This window comes from Olea europaea, unplaced genomic scaffold (genome assembly GCF_002742605.1).
Source record: "Olea europaea var. sylvestris unplaced genomic scaffold, O_europaea_v1 scaffold83, whole genome shotgun sequence".
Lineage (NCBI taxonomy): Eukaryota > Viridiplantae > Streptophyta > Magnoliopsida > Lamiales > Oleaceae > Olea > Olea europaea.
The window spans coordinates 693,315-713,808 of NW_019266740.1; the positions used below are offsets into that span (position 1 = coordinate 693,315).

At 39.0% G+C, this 20,494-nt stretch overlaps 2 protein-coding genes across 2 annotated transcripts; one reads left to right on the plus strand and one right to left on the minus strand.

The window, feature by feature from the left end:
• Positions 1-520: 520 nt before the first annotated feature.
• LOC111391732 (cation/H(+) antiporter 20-like) lies at positions 521-4,698 on the plus strand. Its single transcript, XM_023016983.1, has 4 exons — positions 521-738; positions 838-1,848; positions 3,119-4,039; positions 4,143-4,698. Exons 1-4 carry the CDS (start codon positions 559-561, stop codon positions 4,506-4,508), a joined length of 2,478 nt encoding a protein of 825 aa, XP_022872751.1. The 5' UTR covers positions 521-558; the 3' UTR covers positions 4,509-4,698.
• A 773-nt stretch (positions 4,699-5,471) lies between these two features.
• On the minus strand, positions 5,472-18,883 carry LOC111391731 (probable ADP-ribosylation factor GTPase-activating protein AGD6). The gene is made up of 4 exons (XM_023016982.1): positions 17,865-18,883; positions 17,686-17,775; positions 6,094-6,580; positions 5,472-5,692 (listed from the first exon to the last, which is right to left on the minus strand). The coding sequence occupies exons 1-3, from the start codon at positions 18,684-18,686 to the stop codon at positions 6,095-6,097; spliced, it is 1,398 nt and encodes a 465-aa protein (XP_022872750.1). The 5' UTR covers positions 18,687-18,883; the 3' UTR covers positions 5,472-5,692; position 6,094.
• Between the last annotated feature and the right edge of the window lie 1,611 nt (positions 18,884-20,494).

Genomic DNA, 20,494 nt, shown 5'->3' on the forward strand with positions numbered 1-20,494 from the left:
AGACAAACATCTCTTATCCCGACTTTCTTGTTGGACAAGTCTCGATAGTCCAACCTTAAGTGTTTCGTTGTACTGAATTATTACTAGTGTTGGCTATTGTTGGACAAACTTCAACTCGATTAACTCGCTGACTTTGTGTGGATATATATTAACTTAGTAGCATTACTCAAGAATATATTAATTGGACAAACTTCAACTCGATTAACTTGTTGACTTTGTTAGTAAATTAACTTTGCCGCAATACCCTAGAATCTTCCTAACTCAATTCACATTCTAATGTTTAATAGTGGCCCTTTGAGTAAACTTCAGCACCACATGCGTTACCCCAGTCGTGTCACTTGTCCCGATCTTGGATATGAAAGTTGCTTAGTATCTTTCCCATTTTGAAAATTGCTCGTCTGTTTTCTTGATACATAATCATTTGACAAGGAAACCCACAACAGAATCCAATCATAGAATCACAACTTCCAATCCCCGGTCACCCCACCCCCCACCCTCTATATATACACCAGATCATTAGATTTTAATTAAAAGCATTAGCATATACATTTCTTGGTCATGGCATTCAATGCATCCTCCATCAAAACCTCATCAGATGGAATATGGCAAGGAGAAAATCCACTTCAATATGCATTTCCCTTGTTGATCATTCAAACCACCTTAGTCATCCTCATGAGTCGTGCCGTCGCCTTCTTCCTCAAGCCCCTTCGCCAGCCCAAAGTCGTCGCCGAGATAGTTGTACGTTATTTTCACCAATTTTTATATATGTGTGCAGCTCTTTCATTTGCTTTTTACTAATTATCTTTGTTGTCTATAAATGGCAAAATCTTGGTGTAGGGTGGAATCATTCTTGGGCCATCAGCACTTGGCAGAAACAAAGATTTCACGCACTGGGTTTTCCCATCATGGAGCACTCCAATCCTTGAATCTGTGGCAAGTATGGGACTTCTCTTCTTTCTGTTTCTTGTAGGCCTCGAACTCGATTTAAACGCGATACGAAGGAGCGGGAAGAAAGCTTTAGGTATAGCCGTTGCAGGTATATCTCTTCCCTTCATCTTCGGCATTGGAGTCACCTTCCTACTAAGAAAAGCTATAAAGATGTCAGATAGAATAGGATATGCCGAGTATTTCGTGTTCATCGGTGTCTCTCTTTCAATCACCGCTTTCCCCGTCTTGGCTCGCATTCTAGCCGAGCTCAAACTTCTCACGACTCGAGTTGGGGAGACCGCCATGGCTGCAGCAGCCCTCAACGACGTGGTAGCATGGATCTTGCTTGCGCTGGCCGTGGCGCTGGCCGGTGGCGCCCACAGCCCCTTGGTTTCCATTTGGGTTCTTCTATCTGGCCTTGCATTTATCGGTTTCATGATAGTCGTTGTCCGGCCAGTGATGAACTGGGTGGCAATAAAGTGCTCGTCTGATCATAACATCGTCGACGAGGGCTATATATGCTTAACCTTGGCTGCAGTTATGGTTTCCGGGTTTTTGACTGATCTCATAGGAATCCATGCAATATTTGGGGCATTCATATTTGGACTGATAATACCGAAAAGGGGAGAATTGGCAGGAAGATTGATTAAAAGAATTGAGGACTTTGTTTTTGGGCTTCTTTTGCCTCTATACTTTGCATCAAATGGATTAAAGACTGATGTTGGTAAGATACAAGGGGCAGCGGCGTGGGGAGTTTTAGCGGTGGTTATTTCCTCCGCCTGCGCCGGGAAGATTTTGGGAACATTCATGGTGGCTCTGCTGTGTACTATTCCGGTGAGGGAATCATTAGCACTTGGTTTATTGATGAACACCAAGGGATTGGTGGAGTTAGTTGTTCTCAACATTGGCAGAGAAAAGAAGGTAACATTAGATTTTCATTAAGATAATTACAATTTTAAGTTATGTTTTTCCCTCTAAATTCCAAACCCGCTTGAAAAATAATATAGCTACTTATTTTGTCATATGCTTATTTTCTCCTTTGGTGAATAAAAGAATAACAAAATCATAAAATCTCTTGGTGGAAGAATCATAAATCATTAGCAAGGCTCTTGCTTTTGCTTTTGCTTTTGCTTCTTATGGAAGAGTTTTACTATGAAATTACCTTAGATCAACTTTCTCTAAAAACTCTTCTAGACAAAACATATTCATAATATTATCTAAACATATTCAAAAACAACTTCTTAATTTAAGAAGCAGCTTTTGACATTAAGAAGCCTTGTCAAGTGGAGCCTAAGGAAGCGTAACTATGACTTAAAAAGGCATTTCAAAGAATATCGTAAAAAAGTTGGCAATACATGCATCCAGCACATGATATTCACACAACATGCATCTAGTGTCACAATGAAACAATACCATCACTCACCACACTTTGGTATTTAACTTACATTTTTTAAGTCTTGCTTGATCATACTTTTAAGTGCTTTTAAATTGTGAATTTAACATAAAGTTAGAATAATAAATGAGTAATAAGTTGTTAGTCATACGAAATGTGTAGATTAAAAATATGTTTGACTTGCTAAAAATTTGAAACTTTGCCAAACATGCACTTAATATCCCACTTTCATATTTTCAACAAACTTTAAATTGGACCCAAAAGATTAATGCAACTTTCAGGGCCCTAAAGCTATTATTTCAAATTAATATATCCTAAAAAGGCTTCCTCATATTCTCTAAGCTTGTTCTTATTGCAAAAGTTTCAACTCGAATAAAATCTTTCCATTTGCAAAAGCTTGTGGAATATTACCCAAATCACCTTTTTCCAGTGATGGAACAAGTAATTTCTGACATGCACCTTAAAATGTTAAAGAAAATGTCACTACCATTATCATAGAGCTAAATGAATCCTCTCTCTCCACTCAATTCTACCTGAAGATAAGGAATCAAGAAAGGGTGTGATATAAACAAATAGAAATATCTTATAAACGTCTAGCTCATGATATGATTCGTTATATGGCACATGAGACATGCATTAAAATAAATTGGATCTCAACATGCGTGGACCAAACAGAAACAGTACAAACTCATAAAGAGTTCATTAGCACTGCGTATACCCTACCCATCCATTGTGATCTCATAAATTATAATAATAGTGCCATACACAGAGACTTTGATGTGGCTTCTTTTTTAATAGGTTCTCAATGACGAAATGTTTGCCATTTTGGTCATGATGGCACTCTTCACCACCTTCATGACAACTCCAACAGTTATGGCCATATACAAGCCAGAACACAAACTCCCGGCTATTGGTGGGTGTGAATTTTGGAAGAAGTTGTCAAATTCCAAAGGGACAGATGCAGAGCTCCGTATCTTAGCCTGTATTCGGGGACCAGGAAACTCACCCTCTCTCATAAACCTTATCAAGTCATCTAGGTCCACTCGAAGGTTCATAACAAAGCTGTATGTTATGCAGCTAGTTGAACTCACAGATCGATCTTCTTCGATAGTTATGGTTCAACGTGCCAGAAAGAATGGCATCCCATGCATAGGTCGCTTTCACCAGGGTGAGTTTAGTGAACAGAGAGCAGCAGCTTTTGAAGCATACAATCAACTAGGTCGAGTCACGGTTCGGCCAACAATCGCAATCTCAACATTATCTATAATGCACGAAGACATCTGCCATATAGCAGAAAAGAAAAGGGCAGCAATGATCATCCTGCCCTTTCACAAACAGTGGAAGATAGATGGTGATCAAGACGTTGAGATAAATGTAGGCCATGGTTGGAGAGATGTCAATGAGAAGGTTCTGATAAATGCACCGTGTTCAGTAGGTGTGCTTATAGACCGTGGATTTGGGCTTGGGGTCCAAAGAAGTCCTAGGGATGGGGATCTGCTAAAGAGAGTGTGTGTAGTTTTTTTCGGTGGCCCCGACAGTCGCAAGGTTCTGAAGTTTGGTGGCAGAATGGTAGACAATCCAGAAGTGAGACTTACCGTCATTAAGTTCGTTGCTAATGCTGGATCGGATGGTAACATCAAAACTCAGTCGACCTCACTAGAAGTTTCTGTTGAACTGGATAACAACTCTACTGCCTCTATGAATTACAGAAAGGAAATGGTTGACTTTTCTTCCCTATTAAATACTCTTTAAGATCATACCAACATTTGTAACTTCTCGAAACTATGCTAAATCTGTAATGTCATTTGACTGATTAAAACAGGAGCATGATGAGGCTGTGCTAGCAGACTTTAGAGGTAGCTGCAACGGGATTGCAGAGTATATTGAGAAAGAAACAGAAAATATTGCAGAGGATGTTTTAGCAATTGCCCAAAGCAGTGAATTCGAACTCATTGTGGTCGGGAAAGGCAGATTTCCACCAGCAATGGTGGCTGAGCTGGACAATCACCACAATGCATACAACGAGTTGGGACCGATTGGAGGCTTGTTAGCCTCCTCGGGTAATGGAATCAAGTGTTCTGTGCTTGTGATCCAACATCATGATTCTACCCATGACGACAAGAGTTTAAATTTGAAGATGTTCAACAAGAAAGATGGCTCAGTTGATAAGTGTGTGACAAATTTGTGATTCACAGCATCGCAGCCTGTGAAGCAAAATAAAATTACTGTGGATTCTAGTCCAAGGAAATAATAGCTTTTAGGCTGAGCCTCAGCCCAGATGTCAAATAAATAATACAAAATTTCGGAGGATCCTAGTATCAAAATTATGTGAATCCTAGATTTCAATCTCCAAATTAATTTCCTCTTTCCTTGTGATATTTAAGCTCTTAGCTATTGAACTTAAAATGGCGCATCACCACCACAGAAACCACGTTGTAATATATATATTTTATTTATTTATACTCATAATTGAATTATGACTGCCTAACAAAGACTTTTTCACCATCTACCAACATAAGCCATAAAGATTTATTAATTGAAGAATACTGTGATCATAATTTTATTCTCATGCCAATATGGAACTGGTAAAGAGAAACCCTATGTACTTCAAATGTGACATAAGTAATACATTAATTTGCCTCTCGGGGCCCAGCCCAATGGTGTAAAGGACAGGAGTGAAATTATCTCACGCTTTGCTGGCAGTCGCAGTGTGAAGGTTCAATTCCTGAGACATAGAATTGAACTCCTTGTAGACGCAGTGTACAAGCAATTCTTGTTCCCTGACCTATTGGGACATATCCCGCGATTTACCTCGCTCACAAAGCTCTATGAGCGGGGCAGTAGGAGTCCTCAAAATTGGAGTTCAACCTTTTTTTTAATAATACCTTAATTTTATTTGCATGGAGAACTATACATTCTAGGTATTTGTGCACAATCGTTCCATGTGCATACAGAAATGTAACACATCACTGATGCCAACTGATCCAACCACTATGTAGAATGACAGAATATAGAAGGGAAAGAAGAGACAAGGTAGAGGAAAAGAAAGAAGAAGAAGACGATTTGGGGACGGAACTTCAATTTAAATATCAATTTAATTCAATAGTCTATATATAGTTGAAGAATCCTAATACCCGACATGTACTTGTACTTGAAATCTCCAGTAAAGAAGGAAATCTATAAAACCAACAGCATGGAAAATTACATAATTCAAAACAAATAACTACAGAAAGGAAAGAGAGTAAATTAATCAAAATATCTTCCAAAGTATTTCTTACTGTTCTGCCTAAAATGAATATCTAGATTACATAAGTCTTCAAAGAATATCCATATGGATCTCCATCAATTTCGCACCAACATCCAAGCAATCACCTGTGGACAAACATGGATTATTGAACCATACACAGATTCCATCTAGAATATTTACAAACCATGGGAAACCAAATGGAAAAGGGTGAATGTTTCACAGTAGCTGAGTTAACACGATCACAGTAAAGATGCTAAGACGTTAAATAGCAATTGAAGTCATTACAACAAAATGCAGTCTATAATATAGAAAACTCAAAAAATAGATGTTCCTTTCAACATGAAATAGTCTCTATCTTCCTTGTGCATATTGCAAGCCCACTATAGGACATATTACAGTTATAAACTATTTCAACATGCAACCTTCTGAAAAGTTCTCTACAGAGTTCAACTGGGAAGGGGAAAAAATTCGACAAAAAAGAAAAATAAATAAATAAAAGAAAAATATTGGAATGAGGCATGCTAACCTTAAAGAAAACCACCCTCTGTCCACTTGTTTTCAGATTTCCCATTACAACCTGCAGCCTTGTGACCAGATGCTTTTTGATAGAAATTATCGTACCCATCATCTTTAACATCATCCCAGCCTGCCCAGCTATGCCCATTATGGGATATTGACCCCTGTGATGAATCTTCTTTCCTACTGTCTTTGCTATCCCAATCATCCCAGGAACCAGAACTGGCAGAGTTAAATTGTCGACCAGACGCAGCTGAAGAATTCCATCCTTTAGACTCCTGTCCAAATTCCTGATAGTAACCACTTCCTTCGTTTTCATTTTGTTGCCAGCCATTCTTCCAGTCAGAGCCTTCTTTATTGTACTCCTCAACCTTCTGTGAAGCCAAAGCCACTACCCCTTTCATGAGTCCCCATGTCTTCTGACCAATCTCTGAAGTTTTTGCAGTCACAACATTGACAGTTTCATTCACCTTGTAATCATAGCCTCCCTCTTTTACCTGCAAAATAGGATCGATTTGCATGTTGATTAACGCCATACTATATGCTCAAAAACTTTTGGAGAAAGAATTATAAGGGAATCAAATTGAGAAAGCATTACGCCTAAATCACCCATGTAAGCCAGCCAGCTATATTTGAACTTCTGTAAAAATTGTACTGTAGTAAAAAATAAACAGAAAAAAACAAAGACTAAAATACATTCCTACCAGCATTTTCAAAGGAAAAAACAAATATTTAACATTTTAGAAGACCAGAAGGTCATCTCCACTATTGCTCTAGTTATGCCATGCAAATTTAGCCCCCGTTTGGCCCCCATTAAATTCCATTTCATTACATTCCAATTTTATCTCTCCTATTTTCAACTATACAATCTTCTATAAAATAATATTACACGTAAATCAAAAAAATTTCCATCTTTTTTAACCACTCATTTTTTCAAAAAAAACACTATTCTACCCATTTTCATTACCACAAATTGGGGGCCAAACGGGGGCTAAATTGCAATTACACCAAATTCTGAGATAAATTGCATTAGCTACTTACTGAGGGCTTGTTTTCTATTTTTTAATGCACTTGGGGAATATGTTGAGACCTTATCAATATTGTGCCAAATGGGGGCACCAAAATAAGAACAGGCTGTCTCTAGTTTCTCCACAATTAACCAAAAACAAGTTTTCGAATTCACCAAGGCCTTATGCCCTCACCGCTTAGAACAAAAATGTCGCGTCTACCCAGTTCACACTAAATTAAGCACATCAAGTTCTCTCCATAACCTTCCTTTGAGCTTCTCAGCCAACAAATCAAGGAAGAAATAAGAAAATTCAAATCAATTTTTCGTATGTGATTGAAGCACTGTGATGTGAATCTATGCCAAATGGGCAGATTATGTGGGTCGCTGATAGATTCCAATCTGTAAAAAAATTACCAAGTGCCAAGGAAAACAAGAGAAGTAACACAGGAAATGAAAGGAAATGCTGAATTGATTTCTGGAATTGGAATTACAAGGAAATGTAAAGGAAAAGAACAAATGACCGATTGAGAGGACTGAGACTCTCCCTAAATGACCCACTCACTGAATTTCTTGATATCTTCATCTATCCATCTTATTCTATTTATAGGCCCTTGTAACAGATTTTTTGGCCACCTCACACCCCCACCTAACAGAATTAGTTACTGCCTCTCCTCTTGTTCCTTCTAGAATATGTATACTGAATTGGAGGCTTATCAACTACCCCGCCCAATTCAGTCACCTTGTCCACAAGGTGAAAGGCCGGAAATTGTTGATCAATGAGGCTGAATGGCTCCCAAGTAGCTTCCAATGGAGATAGGCCCTTCCACTGAATTAACACTTCCAAGCAGTCAGTTGTCCCCAACGAAGCAGTCCTGACTCCCAACACAATTTCTGGTTCAACCATTAACTCCCAATCCACTCCCAAATTATCAGGCAACATAGAAGGCAGATGATGTTCTCCTACCGCCCTTCGCAACTGCGAAACATGAAATACAGGATGAATACGGGTACCAGGTGGCAGCTCCAACCTGTAAGCAACTTTCCCCACTTTAGCTAAAATCTCAAACGGCCCATAGTACCGTGGTGCAAGTTTCTCGTTGCTGCGTTGTGCCAATGATTTGCGGCGATAGGGTCGCATTTTCAAGTAGACCTTATCACCAGCTGAGAACTCCACCTCCCTCCTATGTCTATCAGCTGAACTTTTCATCTGTTGCTGTGCCTGGCTCAAATGCAGCTTTAGCTCATCCAAAAGTCCATCCCTTTCTGCCAATTGCTGCTCCAATGATGATACAGGTGTCGACCCCTTTTCAAACCGTATTAGAGGCGGAGGCTCTCGTCCATAAACTATGTGGAATGGGGTGAGTTGTGCAGACACATGAAATGATGTGTTGTAAGATAGCTCCGCCTATGGAAGGAAACGAAACCACTCTTTCGGTCGAGCTGAAGTAAAACACCGTAGGTATGTCTCTATCCCTCTATTCACCACCTCTGTTTGGCCATCAGTTTGGGGATGATAGGCTGAACTAAACTTCAATTTAGTCCCCTGTAAACGGAATAACTCACTCCAAAATTTGCTCATAAATACCTTATCCCTGTCAGTTATGATTGAGTTTGGTGTCCCATGCAAGCGAACCACCTCTTTGATGAACATGGCAGCCACAATCGGAGCTGTAAAAGGATGTTTTAAGCCAATGAAGTGGCCGTATTTGCTTAGGCGGTCGACCACTACCAGTATTGAATCGATCCCCTCTGACTTTGGTAACCCTTCTATGAAATCCATGGAGATGTCCTCCCATACCTTCTGTGGTATAGGCAGAGGTTGTAGCAGTCCTGCAGGTGCTAACGTGGAGTAGTTGTGCTGTTGACAAACTTCGCAAGCAGCCACATAGTTTCTAATATCCTTCTTCATACCTTTCCAATAAAAAGTCCCGACTATCCTCTTGTAGGTCTTAAGGAAGCCCCCATGGCCGCCCATTTTACTATCATGGCCTTCTTGTAATGCTAACAAATAATGGGAGAACCTTTAGGTAGGGTGATCTTGTCCTTATACAACAAAGCCCCTCTTACTATAGCAAATCCAGGACAGGAAGAAGGGTCCACCCTTATGGCTGATATGATTCGGCTTAGTTCAGGATCTTCTTCCTCTGCTTTTATCACCCCCTCTAACTGTATTGTGTTCGGTATACTAAGGGCCATCAGTGTGGCTGCTGTTCCCCTCCTGGATAAGGCATCTGCGGCTTTGTTTTCCAATCCTAGCTTGTATTCAATATCCAAATCGAAACCCAACAATTTAGATAACCACTTCTGATATTCCACATTTACTAAGCGCTGTCCGAGTAGGAATTTAAGACTTTTTTGGTCTGTTCTAACCACAAAACGCCTTCCCAGCAAATAATGCCTCCACTTTTGCACTGCCAGTATAGCCATGAGCTCCCTCTCATATATCGATTTATTCTGACTCCTTTGGGGCAGCACCTGACTGAAATAGGCAATTGGTCTCTGATTTTGCATCAAGACAGCCCCTATCCCATGTCCAGAAGCATCAGTCTCAAGTACAAAGGGCTGCGAGAAATCTGGAAGAGCCAAGACTGGTACAGTTGTCATTGCCTCCTTCAGTTTTGCGAAGGCCGATTCTGCAGCGTCATTCCACCTGAAACAGTCCTTCTTTAGTAGTTGAGCTAGCGGCCAGGCTATCTTCCCATAGGACTCCACAAACCGTCGATAATATCCGGTCAACCCCAAGAATCCCCTTAATTCTTTAAGTGTCTGGGGACGTGGCCAATTCCTCATTGCTGACAACTTGGATTCATCTGCTGCCACCCCCTTTGCTGATATAATGTGGCCAAGATACTCTATCTTCTCTTGCCCAAATAGGCATTTCTTTTTGTTAGCAAAGAGCTGGTGCTCTACTAGAGTCTGCAGGACCTTTCGTAAATGATCTCGGTGTTCCTCCTTTGTACGGCTGTAAACAAGAATGTCGTCAAAAAATACTAGCACATACTTTCGGAGCTGTTCTCTGAAAATTGAGTTCATCAATGATTGAAAGGTGGCTGGTGCGTTGGTCAAGCCGAAGGGCATGACTAGAAACTCATAATGGCCTTCATGAATTCGGAAGGCTGTTTTTGGGACATCCTCGGCCTTCACCCGTATCTGATGATAACCAGATTTGAGATTGATTTTTGAGAACACCGTAGCTCCATTCAATTCGTCAAGCAATTCATCGATGACTGGGATTGGGAACTTGTCTGGGACAGTGGCTTTGTTCAATGCTCTATAATCCACACAAAATCTCCAACTCCCATCTTTCTTCCGTACTAACAGCACAGGACTTGAAAAAGGACTAGTGCTATGTTGGATGATTCCAGCTGCTAACATCTCCTTAACTAGCTGCTCTATTTCGTTTTTCTGGAAGTGGGGATAGCGATACGGTCTTACACTTACTGGTCCCGCCCCTGGTTTCAAATTAATTGCATGATCCTGGAGTCTCTTAGGAGGCAGTTGAGTAAATTCCTCAAATACTGTTGTGAACTCCTCCAGAATCTCTGCAAAAAACCTCGGGGGGCTGGGCGGGGCGGACCAGTGACTGACCACCTGCATTTTGCCTAGTGTCCTCAACCATTGCATTCCCAGAATGATATCCGAGCTGCCCAGCTCAAGAGGTAAAGAGTCCTCTTCTATCAACAGCCCCGGCAATTTCAGAGGTACTTGTCGGCATATACCATCCCCTTTTACTGTTAAGCCCGTCCCCATGACCACCCCATAGCTTGCAGTGCCTGTCAATGGAAATCCCATCTGTTGGACAAGGTATGCTGAAATAAAATTGTGGGAAGCACCACTGTCAACCAAAACTATCACTTGCTTTTGGCCGAGCATCCCTTTTAGCTTCATAGTACCTGGGGTGGTCAGCCCCACGGCTGAGTTGATCGACAACTCTACCGGCTGTCCCGGACCGGGGGTCACTTCTGCAGCATAAACCGACTCGCCGGCGTTGGGCTCACCTTCGCTGGCCATGGCAATGTCGGGTTCCTCGTCGTTGAGTTCCATTTCCCGAATCACCAACACCTGTAGCTCCTTATTCTTGCACCTATGGCCAATGGTAAATCGGTCATCACAACGATAACAGAGGCCTTTCTCCCTCTTGGCCTGTATTTCAGAGTCGGTCAACCGTTTGTAGGGTATGGATGATTTGGGGAAAGAATTTGGGCGATTTGGGGGGAGGTTCAGAGGAACCGTAGGGCGTGTTTGGGAGTGATGGGTGTGGGTCGGGCTCTTGAAAGATGATTGTGGTGGATTTGGGTTATGGAAGGGGATACTCTTTGGTTTAATAGGTCCAGCATTCCAGTGGGTTTGTTTAGTTACCATGTTTCGTTCCTCCACCATTTGGGCCACTTCCATTATCTGCTCCAGGCCCAAGGGTCTTAACAACAGAACCTCAGCCCGGATATCTGGGTTTAACCCATTAAGGAAGCTGCATGTCAACACTTCCTCTGATATTTCCACTAACGGGGAAGCTAACGTCTCAAATTGCCGGCGGTAGTCACGAACGGTGGAGCGTTGCCTTAGGGATAAAAACTGAGCACACAGGGACCCCTCTTGCGAAGGGTGGAATCGACGCAATAGCCGGATCTTCACCTCCTCCCAGCTATTCATAGCTCGATGCTTCTCCTCCCATTTGAACCAGGCTAGGGCTTCGCCGTCGAAGCATACCACAGCTGCCTCGACTTTCTCTTCTTCAGTCAACCGGTTGAGGGTGAAGTATCTTTCCACCCGAAAAAACCCATCCATCCGGATCATCCCCGTCAAACATGGGCATCTCCAATCGTCACACTCGCGGTTCCCCCCTCCAGTCACCTCCTGTTCCTCCGCCAGTACCTTGAGTAAGGTCTTGCCGGAGTTGAGATATTCCCAAGCCGGCAGTTTCTGTTGGTGATTTTTCGGAGGCCATCCCTTTCTCCTTCCGTCCCCTTTCCTGATTATCCCATGTTTTCATTAATAATTCAAATTTCTCCAGCATCTCTGCATGCATTACTTTGAACTCAGATCTCATGGACTCAAGACCTGCCTGCAGCTCTTGATGATGGACTTCTACTTTCTGTTCTAGTTCCCCAACTCGATCTGCAAGTGTCATGCTTATGGTGAAGGGTGCTCTGATACCAATATGATAGATTCCAATCTGTAAAAAAATTACCAAGTGCCAGGGAAAACAAGAGAAGTAACACAGGAAATGCTGAATTGATTTCTGGAATTGGAATTACAAGGAAATGTAAAGGAAAAGAACAAATGACCGATTGAGAGGACTGAGACTCTCCCTAAATGACCCACTCACTGAATTTCTTGATATCTTCATCTATCCATCTTATTCTATTTATAGGCCCTTGTAACAGATTTTTTGGCCACCTCACACCCCCACCTAACAGAATTAGTTACTGCCTCTCCTCTTGTTCCTTCTAGAATATGTATACTGAATTGGAGGCTTCTCAGTCGCCTGAAAACTAATTTCCAGAAAAGTACCAAGCTTCTGTGATAAACCTCTCAATCACAATCTTTTCTGTGGAGGAGGTAGTCTTATTTTACATAAATTGAAAATATTTAGAAGCAAGGCAAAAGTCCTACACAAGAACAGAAAAGCCCAAAAAGGGAATATCCCAAAAGCTATTATACCCAGGTTTCCCATGTAACCTCTACTGAAATAATTTGGAGAGCAGTCAGGAAGGTAGTGAAAGTTTTAGATCCTAAAAGATCAAGGAAACCACCATCCATGGAAGATGGTTTAACGGTCCAAGTACTCAATTCACCATGAATAATGAAGGCGACTTCAGAATGGCGAAGTTGAGACTTGAATATTGGCAACGAGTCTTGACAGACATCCAAGAACAACAGAAAATTATTCAGAAGAGCTTCACAGACCTAGAGAGAGTCTGCATGTATTTCTGACATCGAGGTGAAAGAAATACTTAAAGGATGGATTGCTTAAATTTCTGGAAGGGGAACTACGTACACATTTGTTGAAACTTCCTCGCCCCAATAACAAACATCAACAAGAGAGCAAAAGGTAAAATGTGTAGCTTACATAAGAAGACTATTCATTAGCAGTGGTTATGAACATCATCTATGTTACTACCCGTGTCCAGTGGCGGATCTAGGTAGTGACGAGCTAAGGAAGCCGCCCTAGCTGGATCCGCCGGAAGCCATTTTTTTTTCTGACAATAGATTAACGTTTTAGGTTATATTACTGATAATTCTTTCTTCTTCCATATTCTCCTTCTAACTGAAGTGGTTAGAGCTTATATTTACATTCTGCAAGTCCCGATTTCGATTCTCTTCACAGCCAATTCATTGTGCAATTTTTTTAGTTTACAACAACTACCAAAATTAATGCAATAGGAAAGAGTTGAATGAGATTCGAACCTTGAACCCCTATTATAATCATTGAAAGCCTGACCACTGTGGCATCTATTGCTTTTGGCACTTAATTCAACAAAAAAATATATATTACATTTATTGAGTTTAATAAAATTATAAAGATTCAAAATCATGCTATTTCTCTAAATTATACGATACTTGGCAACAATGTCATTTCGTGAATATACGGTTTATTTTTATAACGAAATTATATATGTTCAATATTTTAGGCCTTGTTTATTTTTCCTTTTTTTTTTTCAAAATGCATTTTTATCTATCTTATTTTTTACCATACATTCTTCAATATAATACTATTACACGCAAATTCAAAACCTTTGTCTTATTTTTGACCTCACGTTCTCCATGAAATCATTATTTCAAAATGCATTTTTTTGTTAAAAAAAAAAAGATATTAAACGGACTCTTAATACTTTATTGCGGCTGACGGTCGACAATCAACGACCGTCTGTGCTGACTCAAAATTCTAAATTCGCCACTGCTCATCTCAATTAGTCAAAAATCAAAAGTTGACATTTAAGATGGATAAAATAAAATTTTGAGGATGTACTCATTTATTAAATGAAGTTAAGGACTGAAGAACTTGATTTGCAATTGTTAGTGTAGTGGAGGTCATGTGGCAATTATAAAAACTATTAACCCATCTCCATATCACACACACAAAGCTGAAGGAAATGGGCAGAGAGGAAAAAACTGAGAAAGAAGAAAGAAAAGGAGAAAAAGGAAGAAGAAAAGGAAGGAAAAAAGAGGAAAGAAGATAGGTTTGGCTATTCAAATTTCATTCTTCAATTTGCCTAATTTCTCCAAGAGATAAAGTATAATTTATGCCTAATTTTTAGGCTTTGATTTGTTGGTGTAATTTTCAGAGTAACAGAAATTAGTGTCATTGTTAGTTGAAGTTCCTTGGTTGGGTACTTTCCATTTACAGTAAGGTAAGAAAGGGTAATTACCACAAAACGTCTCTACCTTTTATGATTTTTGTGGAAAACGTCCCTACCTTTCGTTTTTTGGCGCATTTCATTCCTATCTTTACCTTTTCTTGTGGAAAACATCATTTTCATCATTTTTCTCAATAAAAAGTTATAAAATGACTAATATACCCTTCTATTTAAATTAAAAAATAAAGAACTAATTGCAATTATAGTTCCAATTTTTAAAAAAGTTCAAAAGCGGAGGTGGAGGTGGAGAATTTTTTTATTTTTTTATTTGGAATTACGATTGCATTTAGTTCTTTAGTTTTTTATTTAAATAGAAGGGTATATTAGTTATTTTATAGCTTTTTATTGAGAAAAATAATAAATAATATACCCTTCTATTTAAATAAAAAAATAAAAAACTAATTGCAATCATAGTTCCAATTTTTAAAAAAGTTCAAAAGAAGAGGTGGAGGTGGAGAATTTTTTTATTTTTTTATTTGGAATTACGATTATATTTAGTTCTTTATTTTTTTTATTTAAATTGAAGGGTATATTAGTCATTTTATAGCCTTTTATTGAGAAAAATGATGAAAATGATGTTTTCCACAAGAAAAGGTAAAGATAGAGATGAAATGCGCCAAAAGACGAAAGGTAGAGACGTTTTTCACAAAAATCATGAAAGGTAGGGACGTTTTGTGCTAATAACCTAGTAAGAAATATCAAGTTTGGGCAAACCCTAGTTTTATTTGGATTGTTGAATAAGTATTGTTAGTGGAAATGGTTATGGTGATGAAATACTCACATGAAAGCATGAATTTATGGAGCAACATCAAATTAAGTTGGCTGAGTTGTTTGTGCTAATTTTCACCAGATTGAAAGGGGTAATTATTTTTATGCTTTGGATGAAGGTCATTTTGATGAATTAGTCATTAGTAAAGAGACTAAAATGTGGAATTAGCTCCAATTGGTTAAAGGAAAATTTGAGAAATTTAATCAATTAGCGAAAAATTTAGTTTAAGCATTGTAGCATTAGATATTAAAGGTCTCTTGATTTGAATATTTCAAGTGGTAATGAAGAGATTGAAAAAGCTTACCAACTATCATAGCCTGTAACTTGTATTGAGTGAGTAGAAAAGCTTATTTTTCAGAATTAAGTATTTATTAAATTTATATTACATTAGAAAGTTAATTATTTCATATGTTGGTTTGACAACATCATTTTCAAAATAAAATGGATTTTATAGTCAATTCCTTTTAAAGTTAAATTCAGTTCAATTTATCCATTTCGTTGGCTGTTATATCAGTATTATATATTGTATCATATCTAAAGTTATTTTTTAAACTACCAGAAAGTACCCAGAAGATTTTACCCTAGTCTACACTTGTATGAATGTGTCACCATAGAATATGACCCCATATAGGAATGTCAAAGGGGCCGAGTCGTGGGTGGCTCAGGCTTGTCACCGACCAAGGGTGGGAACCAACGAGCCCAGCATTCAAGCTCGCGAGCGGCTTGTGGACCGAGTTCACTAGCCGAGCTCGCCCCTTGAGCATGAGCCCAGCTCGGCTCGTTATTAACAAGCTACGAGCTCGGCTCATGCTCGTGTGTTTGCCATCTCTAACCCCATATGGCTATTTTGTCCGCTCTGCATTGGAGTAAATGTGTTTCTACAATGTATGATTACTTATGGTGATTATAGCCTTTGGGTAGCTCTACGTGAGTATGGCCAGAATCTCAGAATTTCAAAATTATAGAATTTAATAGCTTTCCCATGTATAATGATATTAATCGATACATGAGTAAGGTTATTTCTGATACCTTTTTTGGTGTGATTTTTCAGTAACATACCGCATATCAAATTTCAAATTACAGAATTTAGTTTATTCAGTTTAAAGAATAAAGATTTTAGCTTATAGTATGGTGAAATGATATTTCTACTCATAGTATAGATATTAGATTCATTATATCCGTTATATCTTATAGTTGTTCATTCAAAATAAAGAATAAAGAGTTTTATGATTCCAATATAATTTAATCCTAAAAGAATTTTCAAATTTCAAACTTTCTTAAAGTTGTAAAGGCATATGTGTTTTTAGAAAGTTTGCATAAATGGACAAGTATACTTATTTGCAAAATATTCACTAATTGAGTTACAAGCTCATATATTTTGTCACCCTTTTTTATCAAATAATAGCTAAGTTGAACAACATTGAAGCTTGTTAATCTACCAGGTTGAGCCACACATAGTCAATAGTTGTATGACTCATTTTATCAGTTTATATAATTTATATTTTTGAGATAAATGCATCTTTTGTCGAAAAATATATCCATATCATGGGTTTGCTGCATTTTTATATATGTCGTGCATTTGAAGTCTTATGATTTGTGTAAGAGTGTAAATTTCATTCTAGTGCACTTTATTTTGAATAGTTTATGTTTTGAAGGGCTAGTGAACCCTAGAGTATATGTACAAATTTGAGAATTTTTTTTTTTTTTTTTTTTTTTTTAACGAGGTGTCCCAACTTGAGCCAGACTATATCCTCATCCCTGAACCTCCGACCCCTCAGCAGCTTAGGAAGGTAAATCGCGGGATGTGCCCTTATTGGTTCCCAGGTTCCCACACGACTTTTACTCCTTTCCCAAAGGGAGCCTCTTCACTGCCTTACAGCAACTTGCCTTCCAAGATAAATCTTGCCTTCCAAGTTGTGCCTTCCAGGAATCGAACTCCCCACGCTCAGTTCCAGAGCCCCCCAATGTGATTGTTCCGCCAACTTGGATGTGCCCCGGGGGCTTACAAATTTGAGAAAATTGATTATTGATAAGGTAGTTTTAGTCCATAATTCAAGGAAACTCTGTCAAAATTATTTTAAAATTTCGTCACAGCCAAAACAGGTCAAGTTTGCCTGCTGGTGGGTACAGCACTTAGCTGGTATCTATTCGGCATGTATCGAGTTCATTAGGGCGATTCGGGACTGGTCATTTCAATCTATTTGGCATTAACCCCACAGACTATTGTTCATCACCACTTCTAATGAATAGCATTACTAGTACACTAGACAGCTTAATACATAAAATATTTAAACGGTAAACCATATTTGTGATAAGGCTTAGATTGTTGCTGCAACTTTAAACCACTCAAAACCTCTAATTGTTACCCCTTTCAAATAATGTTTCTGCATACTAGCAGCATAAAAGAAGTGCATTACTAGGTAAAACAAGCAACAAAAGCGATACAGTGGCGAAAAACTAAATTACCATAGAAGTGAACTCCTTAGTCCCTGCTTGAACAACACTTGCAGCTGACTGAGCAGCCGATGCAGCAACCACAGATAACCTACCAAAACCCTATACACAGACGACACAGCATTAGCAACAAGACATATCAATATCAACAGAATAAAACATCTAAAATATTAACATTTGCCCGGAGATACCTGAGTAACTGTGGAAAGAACATCCGGCTCAGAACTGTTTCTAGGCATGGCCGGACTCGAGCCAAATCCGACATACTTCCCACCTTGGGAGGGTGAGAGGCCCTCGGGCCGGGACTCGTTCTCTGCCATCTTCCTTGCAAAGAAGCCCTCCTTATTGGCAGCTGAAGCCTCCAATTGGGCTTGAGAATATATGTTATTAGCGGACCTCGACCTTCCTGGGGCACCGCCTGCACTTCCCCCGCCCCTAAAGTCCCCCACGGTATTGTTCCTCCTAATATTATTAGAATTATTACTATTGAATCCTCCGTCATCATAACTATCCCAATTATCCCATCCCCCATTATTCCCAAAACTATCATTCCTACCACCATTAACACCACCACTCAATGGCGGTTTATTTTTGTTTGTAACATTGCTATTGGTAGTTGGTTTCAAAGTTTCTTTTACTATAGGGGGATCGCACCAGGGCTTTCCCTTGGCAAGGGCCTGGATGCGATCGCGATAAACGGAGGCGGCATTGGTATTATACTTCGTAACAATTTCAGTTTCCTTGGGGATTCCGTACTGGGCCAGAAATTGATTTAATTTATCATTTCCTCCGAGTTCCATTTTCTTGAGCTGGATCTCCGACCACGTATCCATAGTGACCGATCGGACGAACGAGATATGAACACCAAGGCCACGGTGCTTGCCGGAGCATTCAAGGCACATGAAAACGCCGTAGGATACGGAGGCCCACTGGGGATTCTTCTGCGAGCAGTCCACACAGATCTTGTTGCCCAGCTGCGATTGGAGCTCCTGGAGCCGACGCGAAGCCGCCATTTCGTGATGGATCGTTTTATTGGTCCGGTTATGGTTCCGATTCCCGTTTAATGGGTGTGTTGTCTGATGATCTGGGTGGGTTATTGGATCGGATCTGGAAGGTAGCAGTGATTAGGGGATGATAGCTAATTTGTATGGTCCATGGGGTGATTTGTATGGGCAAGTTGGCACGAGAGAATGAAGAAATTTAGAAGGAAGAGAGTGTGCAATTCCACGTTCTGCAATATATGTATATGGGGGATTTTTACTTCAAGGGATAATAGCATATTTCGTCCCAACCTTTTGAAAATGTATAGGAAATCCCCCAACTTTTAAACTGCACCAAACGTTTCCACATTTGAGTGAATAGACATGGATGTCCCTAGCGACAGAATCCGTTCAACCGTTAATGTTGCATAAAAAAATAAAATTATCTTCCTTTTAAATAAATAAAAAATAAAAAACAACAAAAATTAAAACGAGAAATAAAAAGTAAAGAAATATATTCGAAAAATAAAGAATAACAAAGAGGTCATCTTCTTCCCTCACCGTCAATCACCAAAAGCAATCGCCACCTATCTCACGAGCTAATCATCTTCTTTCACCCAACCCTTCTTTCCTAACCATGGGCTATAGGGATACATTTTTTATCTCTATTGGTCTATCCTAATAAATACTTGTTATTCCATCTAAACATGAGTTCACTTGTTGCTCTCAACGAAATTCGTAAATCATTCAACTATTGACCATATAATTTAAAATGGTAAAATCAATAACAAAGTATTTAGTCAAAAAATGATAATATTCGAAGTAAAAAATTGAGACTTGAATTATAGTTTCAAAAATTGCAAGTTTCATCGTCTTCCTTGTAATTGAAAGTTTTGCTAAAGTTATTCAAACATATAAGAGTTGAGCCCGACATTACCGATATAGAGAAAATAGAAGAAAGGAGAAGGTTGTAGAATCTTCAAAATTTTCAATTATTCGTCTTCTTCAAATCATCAGACCTTTAAGAACTTTGAGGTACAATCAAGTGCCCCCCTTGAGTGTGAAATTATGCTCCGATGTTGCTAACAATAAATCGAGTATAACTTCTTAGATATAACTCTTACTTGAGATTCATAAAATGTGTTTCTCCTAATTCAATTATCATGGTATGTCCGCAAAACTTGGCACTCTACTTTCCACAAAAGCTATGTGTTTTGGTTCTTCTATTCACTTCAATTTTAGCTTTTCGAGTCTAACCTTCAATGTCACTTTAAGACACCTCATTTTTTCTCTTTTTTCTCTTCTTTCTTGTCAATGTACCTCAAGCTTGGGAGTTTTTCTCCAAAACAATGGAAACACATTGCCGATCAATAAAATCGAAGTCGAAAACGCAACTAATATTCCTTTAACTATCTACATAAGTGTAGATTCTATACCTATCAAATCACGTCTCATTCGATCAGGTTCACTTTAGCATATTCAATTCCATTTGTTCCATGTCTTGCTTTCTTCTCTCATAATTCACGATATGTATCATTTGATACAATTTTCAGTCGTATCATAATAAAGTTTCCTTTCGGTATTATTTTTCAAACTTCAATATGGGTTTGCTATATCTAGCATGTCTTAGACCATCAAAAATGTTTCAAATGTTACATCATCTTAATTTTTATCAATGAATTTATTTATTTAAAAAAATTTAAGCTACCTTACTTATAAGTGAGCTTTGCCAAATATGTTACTCAATCTTGAGTTAACTTTGACCAAAGAATTGCGTCACTTATTGCACAAGGTGTTTAAATGCATTAGCAAAGAACATTTTTCTGAGTTAGAAGAAAAAT

Coding starts and splice junctions, on each gene's coding strand:
- LOC111391732 (XM_023016983.1), top strand. CDS start 559: ATGGCATTCAATGCATCCTCCATCAAAACCTCATCAGATGGAATATGG. Junction 1,849..3,118: donor ACATTGGCAGAGAAAAGAAG/GTAACATTAGAT, acceptor CTTTTTTAATAG/GTTCTCAATGACGAAATGTT. Junction 4,040..4,142: donor TGAATTACAGAAAGGAAATG/GTTGACTTTTCT, acceptor TGATTAAAACAG/GAGCATGATGAGGCTGTGCT.
- LOC111391731 (XM_023016982.1), bottom strand. CDS start 18,686: ATGGCGGCTTCGCGTCGGCTCCAGGAGCTCCAATCGCAGCTGGGCAAC. Junction 17,776..17,864: donor TTCTTTCCACAGTTACTCAG/GTATCTCCGGGC, acceptor GTCTGTGTATAG/GGTTTTGGTAGGTTATCTGT. Junction 6,581..17,685: donor CTAAGGAGTTCACTTCTATG/GTAATTTAGTTT, acceptor CCTATTTTGCAG/GTAAAAGAGGGAGGCTATGA.